The sequence below is a fragment of the Microplitis mediator genome, chromosome 7, assembly GCF_029852145.1.
Source record: "Microplitis mediator isolate UGA2020A chromosome 7, iyMicMedi2.1, whole genome shotgun sequence".
Classification (NCBI taxonomy): domain Eukaryota; kingdom Metazoa; phylum Arthropoda; class Insecta; order Hymenoptera; family Braconidae; genus Microplitis; species Microplitis mediator.
Genome location: NC_079975.1, coordinates 7,620,690 through 7,633,533, shown reverse-complemented (window position 1 = coordinate 7,633,533; position 12,844 = coordinate 7,620,690). Strand labels below are relative to the sequence as shown.

The 12,844-nt window shown below is 32.6% G+C and overlaps 1 protein-coding gene across 1 annotated transcript in view; it reads left to right on the top strand.

The window, feature by feature from the left end:
* Positions 1-1,351: 1,351 nt before the first annotated feature.
* LOC130670807 (midnolin-B) overlaps positions 1,352-12,844 on the top strand; it is a 21,899-nt gene continuing 10,406 nt past the window's right edge. Inside the window, exons 1-2 of the mRNA XM_057474355.1 lie at positions 1,352-2,349; positions 9,030-9,117. Coding sequence (XP_057330338.1) covers positions 1,889-2,349; positions 9,030-9,117 — 549 coding nt within the window. The 5' untranslated portion in view covers positions 1,352-1,888. The remainder of the gene's footprint in view (positions 2,350-9,029; positions 9,118-12,844) is intronic.

The window sequence follows — 12,844 nt, the reverse complement described above, 5'->3', positions numbered from 1 at the left end:
TTTTGGTATCATCTCTGGTAGTATAAAATGGAATTAAATAAAAAATCTACTCGCAATTACCAACAGCATCCACTTTTGATGTCGGTAAGTGAGAACTACTTGAAAATATATTTTTCTCTATTTAAAAAACAGCGGGAAATTCAAATTCGTGTTCCGAAATTTGTGATAAGTTTAGTTACAGTAAAAATTATCTGAATTTAAGTTAATTAATTAAAAATAAACTTGTATAAGTAAAAGAATTTATAAAAATTTTTTAAAAAGCTGCAGCGGGAAATTCAAATTTCCATTGTTTTTTTTCAATAATGTAATATAAATTCGATTTGATTTGTATTAAAAAATCATTATAAAGTCTTAAAGAAGAATTACAATAGATTCTTCAAATTTACGACATTTGATGTCCACGTGGACATTTTGTAACGACTTTTTAAAATCAAGATAATAAATTCTAAAGATTTTTGTCTATGAGTACTTATGTAATTAAAAATATTCATTTTTAGAACTTTCTTATTTATAATCCTCTAGTGTAAATAATTTAGCAATTATTCTATTTAGAATTTTATGGGCGTCACTAATTATTATTTTTTCTGTGTAGAGTAAAAATTACGATGTCATCAGCAAGCAGTACTATGATTACCAACTGTCAAAAAATTAATAAAAATGATAAATCACAAAAAAAAGTATTTAAAAAAATGCACTTGTAGTTTTTCAAATTTTCTGCATGTGCATATTTTTAAGATTTTTTTTGTAATTGATTTGTTTAAAAGAAAAATTCAAAAATCATAAGATGTCTGCTAACTTCATGAGAGTGAATGTAGCAGACATCAGACAAATTTAAAATTATATATAAATAGAGTAAATAATTAATGAAATAAAATTTTTAAAAAATGCGCATTTAAAAAATATTGAAATTAATAAGTGCATTTTTTATAAATATTATTTTGTTAATTATTTATTTATAATTTTAAATTTGTCTGATGTCTGCTACATTCACACTCGTGCCAACTTCAGGGCATTAGTTTACATCATTGTTATAATAAATAGTATAGTCCGACAATTCAAACTAAATATGCTCTATTGTGATAATACACTAGCGCCATCTTTATTTCATCTCCAAATACAAGTAAAAAAATTCCACAACAACCCAATTGACTTTTAAATAAAAATTGAAAATTCTATCAGAATTTAGAAATTTTTTAAATTTCCATACACGTAAGTTACAAAAATAAATATTCAAATCTTTAAATTTAAATTATAAACATGACAATGCCAATGGCAAGTGTGCAGTGTCGTAATACTTATAAAATTTGTCGTAGGTGGCACTGGAATCAGATTTAACGCCATATTTATCTTCTTTTGGGCTGGTCATCACTCAAGTAGGTATGGCTGGGTCTGGGAATCTGGCCGAGGCCGGGGTTTAGTTTTCGGTTGCTAGTCGCAGAGTTTGAGCGGTCAAGGGTAGGTGGTACCGCAGCGGGATCATCGTAACGCGTGACAGTGAATAATCAAGCAAAGGTACGTGGAGGGGTGACCAAACAAAAAAGAAAACTCGAAATAGACTTTGTGCGGACAAGTAAAAAAAAGTGATTCGTGTCAGCAACAATTAAATACTCAATATAACAATAAATTTTATTGTTAAAACTTTATTAAACGTCATCATCATCAAGTTTTATTGTTAATCGTTTCAGTTTGGATCCCCCTTTCGCGGCTACTCAAGACTGTTTGATAGTGAGGACTCTGGAACGCCCTAACAAAATTAGTGAACAACAAGACTTTGGTAACTTATATTTTTCATCACGGCCCGACACGGGTTTGTTGCTCGCGTCGGGTCCAAGGTACAGGTGCGAGTGCGTGCAAGGTGAGGACTCGTGATCGCTAGCGAAGTGTAACAATGGACGGCAGCTCAAAGCAGCCGTCATCAGACGTTACAGCAATGGATGGAAGTGGTAGCAACAAAAGCAGTAATAGCCACAGGACAAATTCCAGTACTGGTGATACTGATTCGTCAGCTTCTTCACCAGCTCCATTGGCAGCTACTGCAGGCAATGATCCTGAATACTGCACGTCGGGTTCAAGTACCACCATGGCTATGATGACCGCAAGTAGTGACATCAGAAGCAATAGCTTTGCTCTGCCAACCCCAATACCACCATTGTCGCCAGGGTGTGGCTGTATGCTCGTGGACCCGCCGACGAGCGACCTCGACGAGATTACTATCAGCATTACACCCACCACTGGTGGTCAATTTGAACTTATTGTTGAGAGAAATGAAACCATTGAGAATCTTAAAAAAATGATATCTAAAAGGCTAAAAGTTGCTAAGGAACGCATTTGTTTACTGCATCGAGAGAGGTAAGTGTTAGAATTAAATATAAAGCAGCATGACTATCATTAATATATATATATACATTCATACACATACACACACGCACGCACGTAGCCATAGTTTGAAATTTTTTTAAAAATTTATTTATATATAAATATTCTTACGCTAGACCTTTACATTGTATATCTGTCGAAGAGTACAATAAATCTTAGGCCCCTTGGTCTCGAACCGTTTTCTATCCTCCCATCTAGATCTTTATATTCATATAAAAAAGGAGAGTGAAAATACACTCGTGTTGTATTCTCATATATATATACATTTAAAGAAGGGGAAAGATAGAAAAAGAACACTACCGGGGAATCAGCGCATCGTATCGGTGCTGCTGCACTTTTGGTCGTCGAATTCGTTGAGTGGGAGCTGTGGGCGTCGTGGGGGCTGCGGATCCTTCTCCGCCAGTCACGCGAGAATTGAGATACATGCTGGTAGTGAATATACACAGAATTCACTGAAGGTAATAGAGTATAGTAGGCAGAGGTGAGACTAGCAGAGGGACAAGAGGTCGATTCCAGTAATATATATATCTATATATGTATATATACATATATATAAGCATGCTACTTTATTACTGGATTCAACACAACCTTTGTACGCCAAATAAAACGATGACAACCAAGCAGTATGATACTGTAGAAGTGAAGAGTCGAAAATTCTATTCCCGGATCCAACCACATCCACAGTATTCTTTCTCTTTCCACTTTTATTCATGGCTCCAAGGCTTATTCGCTTACTGAAATTCTCGAGAAGGCCTCTCTACTTCATTCGCTGCTGTGTTGAGTCTCGATTTCTTTGTGCTAGCCAGGAGCCATTTTCAGACTCAGGTATACACGCTTCGGTCACCCTATGACGACATTCACGCGTGTAAGCTCTATTTTATCTTGCTTCATCTCCTCTTCTATCATATATACATATCTTGCAACTAGCTTGTATTTGTGACCGCTTGCGTTTCTCAACTCCGTTGAGCGGAAGAACAAGTGTCACTTGAGCGTGCATGGATATCTATGCCTTGCTCGCTACTTGTCTCTCCCTCTCTTTCTCTTTTTCTTTATTTTTTTCTTTGTCTAACACCGTGGTCCTCCTGTTCTTTTCAAGATACAGGTCAGCATCTACCCTTTTTTTTTCACTCTCATACATGTATTATATATGATACTGGACAGTACATATCTCTTTTGCACCAGCGCATGCGTAACGCAACGATACACTCTAGGTAAGTTTATCGTCTTGCAACTACATGTTGGATATGCACACGAAAATCGAAAAAAAAGCGAACGAAAACAAATAAGTGATACATAGGATAGAATATTCCATAGCATTTTGAGACAAGCGATATGTAGAATTCAAATTTTTTATAATTTCCCGCTCTGAAAATTTTAAATGTTTATTAAACAAAAACAACGAATTGGTGTAGTCTCGATTTTGAAACGAACGGATTTATTGAAACTGAGATCTGATTGGCTTTTTTTAATCAATCAGTTGAGTAGTTATCGAGTTGTTATAAAAATAATATTTAGGTATCGGTTACTTTCTCAAAAGACTTACAAGAGTTTATCAAATCAAATCTAAGTTTTGATAAATCCTCTCAAATACTGAGAGAACGATCTAAATCTGAAGATAAAGATACGTTAGAAAAGTGATCTTATAATATATGTTTTCTGAATGGTAGGGTCGGTTCAATTGAATCTTACAGCAATCAGAGGAAAAAAATCTCCAGTTCAAAAGTTAGTTAATGAAAAAGAAAAATTAAAGTACACAATATCGATGATCACATCTAAAAGGATCTTTTTTCGTTTGAAGGTTGATATCTCTGCGACAAATTAAAGCTGAATAAATTTGCTAACTGACCTATGTGTTGACTTGGCTGAAAAAATTTTCCTTTGTCCGTGGACCTCTCGAAAGAAAGAAAAATTTTGAAAATTTTTGTCTCGCGATATTTCTCATGATTGCGCTATGTAGCTCTAAAAAAATTCTGATCAAAAGATATTGAAACTAGAGATTTAAAGCTTTAAAATGCTTTTTTTAAATCTCGATACGATTCTTTTTCACTAAGTTACAGCCTGTCAAAAAACACTAAAAAATTTTCAAAATTTTTCTATTCCTTTAATTTTTTGCGTCTGTGTATAAAATATTTTATTTATCATAAAAGAAAAAAAATTTTCTAGCGCGCAACAGTGAAATTTCTCATCTAGTAATAATACACTGTGTGGCAAGGGGAGAAACGACATCATTTCAAGCGAGTGAGTAATGCCTCCCACTCGTCTAAAATCGTGTTTCATCCTGAGACACATTATACTTTGCATAATTACGTGCATTAAAGCTTCGACTTTAGTGTTTGTCTCATCAAAATGAGACAATTTAGGATCGATTAGCGCGTATCCAAATTCAACCGTCATCAGCTTGGTTGATTTGAATGACACAATTATTCACAAGTTAACAATATATAATTTGATTACAACAAGGCTATGGAGTTGGAAACTAATTTAACCATAAGAAACAACCATTTTTATGTCGGTAACAAAAAAACTAATCTATTTCAACCGACTAATTTGCATTGGTCTTAAATTCGCTTGCTCCGCCTAACTAAAAGGGAAGTTTATTGCGTTTCTCTAGAGCAAACTGTTGTATATTCTGGTAGGCTGTTTTTATTTTATAGTGCACATCACTTGTCATGATTTATAATTATTTTACATATACTTCTGAATAGTATAAAATATTGGCACAGATCCTAATATTTTTTCGTCATTCCGCTTAAGAGATCTTAATTCCAAATCAAAATAATCAAGAAAAAGAATGTGTGTTCTATCAACCAAAGACTCTACAGCTTTCAAACAAAGACTGATAATGACAAAAAATAAAAAACTTTAGTTCTATTGCGCTATCAAAATTACGACAATAGGATTGATGAAAAATTATAGAAGAACGAGGATGAACGTCGAGGTCAATTATGATGGATTTTTGGTGCCAGCGAATAGTCGGTCCAGTCTCACTACGCTGGAGACTGAAGGCTTGTGTATGAAGCTGAAGATTCAGGAGCAGCAGGCGACCGAGGGCTAGCTGCAGGTATGCCTGGCATTTAGTCTCAGTTCACGGCGTCAATGTAAATCAGGATATCTCATTCGAAATCTTACTGCAATATACGTGCAGCAAGGCTGGAAATCCCGTTGTCTATGATGAAGGTTTTGGAATTCGTACCGATTTCTGAGATGGGCTGATAGTAGCTCACTGTGGCATCAAAAAATAAAATATTTCAGTGTTGAGATCGACCAGGAGAGCAAGGAGAGACAGTACAAGTGTGGTATTCTAGTTCTGACTCAGGTGTAAGCAAGCCAAGATTGTGAAAGGTACTCAACTAATCTGAGGATTTCTAAACAGAATTTTCACTATTCCTCCAGAGAAGTGTGTCACAGGGTGGCCTTCAGGTAACATTGGACCTGAAGGTGAAACAAACTTGGCCTTGTGACAAACTCAAGGGGCTTAGAAATGAGATATCGAAACCTAGAGTAATAAAAAGTAGTATGCAAGCTCTCGTATCTTTCTTCAGTGGAGAGATTAATAATAGGAGGGTTCGTTAATAATAGGAGTTGTATGTTAATGTTTGCTCCGTACGTTAGTTACCAATAGACTCGACGATTTTAGTCAAAGGAAGGTGTAATGATTGGCTAGGATTAAATTGGATCGTGATGATTACTAAAACACTGGAGAGCTACTGTAAAAGTTGGAACCAGAAGTTACTAATACACAGCTGATATATGATAGAGAAAAGACACATAATGCAAGTTCGTGATGTGGTTACTCGACGTCAGAGAAAACTGACTTCTTTTATCTGGACCTGGGTAATGGGAGCTGAGAAACGACTCAAAACAAATCGACCCAAACTTGACGAGAAACTTTTCAAATGATAAAAACTCTTTAGTAAAATTTTTCTTAATGCTTATAGCGAAATTTTAATAAAAAACAAAAGCAACTAACAGAGCAGCCTTTGAAACGCGGGGGATGTGGGCGAGAGGCCTGAGTCATATGTGATGATGCTGAGTTTTATGACTCTAGAAGGTCGGAGGGCCATAAAAATGGATACTCGGGTTACGGAGAGAGCCGTGTATTCATTTTCTATCGCTGAGAATAAAGCTACGAAGCTTTTGACTTGAATAAAATTATTTATTGAAAAGTTAATAAATATCAAGACAAATAAACTAAAGTTATTAATTTCAAATTAAAATAGATGCATTTTTTAACAAGGACATCAACCGCATTTTCAAACTTGGTAATACTGCTTATCATCGTTATTTAAACATACACCTAGAAATTTTTTGCCAAATGTTCTCCAATTTAGAGTGATCATTTTGTTGAATATCTTAGAAGTTTACAAGAACTTGGGATTTCTTTGTTGAAATTTCAGTCCCTCTGGGCACAAAACTTCACCACTACAGCATGTAATTTACTTAATGATTTGGAAATTTCTTACACAGCTTAAAAATTTTCATAATGATGCTATAGCATTTCAACCAACAGTTATTTCTCCGTGTAGAAAAAGGCAGTTGATTTAAACAAAATAAGCTGAGTGTAAGAATAAAAATCACGAAAATACATATTCATGTATAGATATTTGAGTTCTGATCATAGAATACAAATGTTCATATCAACAGATTGCCTGAATGATGTCATATATTGACTGAATGAAAAATTATTAGAGCGAAAAACAAAATCCTCACTATCTTAATTTATGAATTAGAATAGATTACTTTAATTATGATAGCAGTCATAATTGGACACCGAGTTGAATTTTGAAAAATTAATTATCAAGTGTTCTGACAGTAATTGCAACGTTAATATTTTGATATAAATTTACGCAATTAACCATTTTAGTAGTATAGTTATGCGAATAGTCACAGGTGTCTTTAATAAAGCGATTGTTGATGCGACATTGTATTTACGGTTGTTTGACCGTTACAACTTACAAACATAACGTCATGTATGTACAGCTGTTTCAAGGGACTATTAGGTTTTCTTTAAGGAGGGTCTGTAGTAATTTTTGTCTGCTTTGTCCTTTAGTAAAACCTCTAAACGCAAAACTGAGAATGAGGCTCGATGTACTAATCTATAATCTAGCAATTTACGTTTTCATTTTTCAAAAATGTTCATTTATTTAAGAGAAAAATGTGGACAAAGTTTCCATTTACTGCGCAAGTGCAACAAGAATAGTACCGTTCGTCGACTTGAGTGTGATAGAGAGAAAAGTTCAGACCCCTCTTCATACAAATTTTACTAGCACGTGAAATTCATTTCAAAAAGATATTAGTATGTGTATTTATAGTTCCAATTAACGTCGTAGCTAAAGGATTAAATTAAATTATGACTATTTAATACAATAAAGTAATTAACTCAATTATTGTTATTACTGATACAAACGTGGAAATTATTCTTGTTTGAAATGATATGGTGTCATAGTACAGTCGGACCATGTTGGTCATCTGATGGCTTCTTGAGCTGGAAAACAGCAGGAAATTTCGGGGCTGGCCAACTTAATAACTTTTATTGAAAGATATTTTCATTTCGTTCTTTTCTTTGTTTTGTTTTATTCTCTGACAACAAAAAAATCATTTCAAAAATTCAAAGCAGTAGATTTTTAAAAACCTTTTTTTACAAAGAGAACAAATTGTGCATCAACTAGTTCTGACTAAAGAATGTCGGGCTTGTGGATTTTGTATGTCTGTTCCGCATTGGTTGAGTAAAACGAGTGCTGTCGCCTAAATATAATCTTCCGAAATTTTAGGTGTTTTAGTTACATTTAAAAAGTGTAAAGATTGACATAAATAAAATTTTGACAAAAGTTTAGAAAATCCATTAGAGCTCATCACAAAAGAGTTTTGCATAAGGAAAATAATTAATAGAAATTGATCCATTATCGTCGGGATGATTTTCATTTTTAATTTGTATAATTTTGCATTCCATTAACACGCGACATCTCTTAAGCAACCTGTTGACAGAAATTTTCTTAATTTATCAACAGAAATCATCGTTTTAAAATGATATTGTAAAGCTTTGTTACTTTATAAGAAAGTAAATTAACAATTAATTTAGATACGAGGATCACAAAATTCATTATTAATTTCGATTAAACATCAAATCTCAAATCTGTCATTCGAAAATATTGAACGTTCTGAAAAAAACATTTAAATTTAAAAAGAAGAACTTTTAGAGATTTAGAACGCTGCTATGGTTATTTTCACGATTCTATCCGAATATTCCACATACTTTGAAATAGACTTGAGTGGGACAGAGAGAAAAGCTCAGACTCCCCTTAAGAAAATTTTTTCCCGCCCCAAAAGATCAAAGATCAAAGAAATTATTTTACTTGTAGTATTTTGATGATTATTCCGAAAAATTAACATATTACAGTAAGAAAAGTTTGGCATAACAAAACAGTAACATCCGTGACTATTGTTTTTTCACCGGTAATTTGAAATACAATATCGATTTATTGACAGTTAATTTATAGACTGTTTTTACCAACAATTTGTTCATTTAATTCACACAAATTACTCATCATATTTTGTCCACTTATGTTTTCCTTAGTACATATTCTTTTTTTAAATTATCTGTACAAACTGTAAACCATGATCAAAATAAAACTAACTTTATAATTTTTATTTAGGCAGCTACGTGATGGTACACTGAAGGAAAATTGTCTTCAAGATGGCAGTCGACTTACTCTCCTTCCTAGTGTAGAAACTGGTCTTATGGTAAGTCATAAATTTCGATATTATTCAGCATATTTAATGCAAAACGATAAATGTTTACAACTAAGTTCTCTATAAAACAATGCATTTGACTTATTGTTTTAACATTCGGAAAAATTTGCGTTCTTATTGAATACTAACAGAATACAAATTTTTAAAAAGTAGAAGTGTTTAGAAAATTTACAAAAAAAATTAGACCAAGTTTATGTTGAAAATTTAATCACAAAATTTGAGTTAACGAGAAGTAAATTCAACACTTTTTAAATATCAATGGCGGCACAACAAAATGTTAACTTTTATAGTCGTCCCAACTAAAAAGTCGTCGTCCCACTACCGTTGCTTAGCATGTATTTCCTGTACCCCCACTATCCATTTGAGAACGGCTTTTTCGTTGAGACCACTATACATTTTATTTTTGTACCATAAGTCATTAAAAAAAAAACATTTCGTTTCCAATTTGAAAAATTTGTGCTAGCAAAAGTTTTTCTCTAAAATAATCTTCTAATAGTTTAATATCGTAAGCAGCATCACTTAAAATCTCAAATGTCCTACAAAAATTGTTACACACTCATACATTTTTTATTCTTGATTGTATTCACTACAGTCGACTACCCGACATAAGCCCGGTCTAGGGGTCGTAGGGGAAATTTTTCTTGGAGTTACAGCCTCCCCACTACCGTGCGTTCAGTTTTGTTCTCGACCCGTTATAAACCTGTTTAATTTTATATGATTTTTCATGTTATATTTTGTTACATACGCTCGGAAAAGGTTTTTTCGTATCCACAAGATAAGATAACTTATGGTAACAAATTCGTGCCTTAATTTATGGATAAGGAAACATTTGTCGTGATTACAATGTTTTTGTAATGATAGTAAATTGTTTGCCGGACTTGTGTTACATTAATGTTGTGTTACATTAAAAAAATTGATTTGTTAAAGTAACGAAAGGAAAATCTACTGGATGACTAGATTTCGGAATGTTTCGCTAGATACTGGTATGTCGGCCGAAATCTTAGGCCACCCTAAATATCCAGAACTACCCCTTGAGTAGTCAAATTACATAAATTTTTTTCATTTTCGTTGTGTAAAAAACGGTCTGATCTTCAGGTACATGTCTTTTGTTATGACGAAACACTTCTTTTTCATGCTCGACTATCCCGATTCTTCTAGTACTTATAGTGCTACAATTATAATTATTCTCAGCGTATGTAATTAACTTTATTACTCTAACAAATCAATACTTTTACTCTTAAATAAAACAATTTTATTAGGGTTATCAACCATTAATTGGTCAAACAAACGTTTTGCTGTCGTTACAAAGATTTGAAAGTACACAGTTGAAAATTTTGTGTTCTTGTGTGTATTGTTTCTTAACACAAGCATAATGTGTTAAATTAATACAAAAAATTAAGTGGACCGTTTGAGACATGTGATATGTGTTAAATTTAACACAAATTTTTCAACTGTGTACAACGAATATTTCATTATCCATATATTCAATACAGAAATTTGCTACCACAAATAATTTTATCCAATGATTGGGTAAACACTTTTTTGGTGTAAAATTTTCAATTTACGTATGGATATATTTTGAGTTCCAAACATATTCTACAATTGACAAATTTTCATTCCTGAAAATTGAACTGATTCATAATTAAATCTTGTAGTTATTAAACTATTCATGTGTATGTAATAATTATGTATTCATGTATTCAAATTGTGTAATAGATGTAATTCTAATACAATCGTTATATGAGAAACCTCCTGGATATACTGAGAGAAGTGTGTTGTAAGGAAGTTGAGAGTAACTCGTAAAAGAGGGTGAGTTATAAAATAGAATAAAGAATCAACGGAGAAAGACGATTGGGCTGAAAGCTATGGCAACGTCGCGAGGTCTTTATCGTCATCGTCGTCTCCCTTGTGACTTTCGTTCTTTAGGTTTATTGGCTGTCAAGGAAGGGGATGCCAGCTTCGTTCCAACTGTTATGCGTTCTATTCTCTTACTCGTATTCGTGGTCATTTTTAAGGAGGCATAGAATGGATATTTATTATAGAAAGTTTTTCAAGCAATTGATGATTTTAATCTTTCTATAAGTCCGTCAGCTTTAACTTCTCATGATACAGTACAGTAACTAAAAATATCATTTTTTGTGTTGTTAACAATTTGCGCTTTTAGAGAAAATTATTCCAGTAATTAATTTACAAATGTTCGATCTGAAATCTGTAAAAAGTAATAAAATTTAAGTAATGGAAGAATTCAATATGACACTAAACCTGTTGGCAACGCTAAAAACATTAATGCAGATAATGGTGAAGCGTTGGACTATTAGTGATGCTGCTTTGCATATATTTGTGAGTTTATAGCTGATAAAATGGTCTTCATTGTTTTTACATTCAAATATCCTACTTTGTTTGCCTGCCATATTGCAAAGCTGCCGTCGATTTCAATTAAAACGTAACAAAAAAGACTAAAGTTGAATTAAATTTTACGACAGCATATATTTTACCTGTTACTATCTATTCTATAAAAATGGTAGTATATATTTTCATTATTCATGTCAAGGTTCTGTACCCCCTTAAAACATCTTGCGAGCAGTGCACCTGGCTCTCTTGCATCGTTTCACTTTGATTCTCTATTATATTACTAAAAACTACTCGTAGGTGGTATTTTCACAGACCGGGACAAAGAAGGATACGTCTTTTAAAGAAACTCAAGTGAAAGAATCTATTTACAGATCGAATCGTAGAACGTGAGAAATTTTACTAGATGCAACCCAATTTAAAAAAAAAAGGAAAACCTATTAATTTTATTTCAAGTACATAAAAGCTTTATATCCCATAGTTATTCCTTTACATTTTATAAAATTTGAATAAACTGAAAGCATATGATCGACTAACAGGCTTAGAAATCGTGAAATAGGTAATATTTCAAAAGTATATTTTAATAGTTTGTTTGAAGTTTTTGAATAAAATTGGTTTTTTAATATATTTTAAAGAGAGAAATTGTAATGTTTAAATGGGAAAAACTATGTGATATTTGTGAACCCGCATGAAGAGAAATGTCAAGTAATTATGCCTATACAGCATAGTAATGGTTACATTACTCTATTGCTTGTATAAGCAGTCACATTAGAGCAGCGTGACACAAACTATTGAGTAATGTAACCTTTACTATGCTACATAGGCATATTTACTTGAAATTTCTATCCGTGCGAGAATCGATTATTGGAAAGACCAATAGAGTCATGTGAGCCAAGTGTGCGCAAATCCATTCATTTCCGACTGAATGCATGGGTTTCCGTACACTTGCCCTACACGACTCAATTATTTTTTCGAATTTTCATAGCCAAAAAAATTTATGTTATTTACGTAAACTATTAATGATGACATATCCCGAGTAGAAATATTAGACGTAAGTTGAACGTTCTTAACGTTTTAAACGTAAATTGAATGTTCTTATCGTTTTAAACGTAAATTGAACGTTTTTAACGTTTTAAAAGTAAATTGAACGACTTTTTTGTATTTTGGTTCGTAAAAAATTGATAATTTCATGAGTTATGATTTTAGATTAATGATAACATGAATTAATTTATTTCAATATTTGTAATCACAATTTTCAAAAGCTTGATATCATAATATATGAAAAGATATAAATATATAGTGTTAAAGATAGAAGTATGAAACTGAAAAAAATTTTTTTTCAAAATACGAATTTTTTATTTAAGAGCCA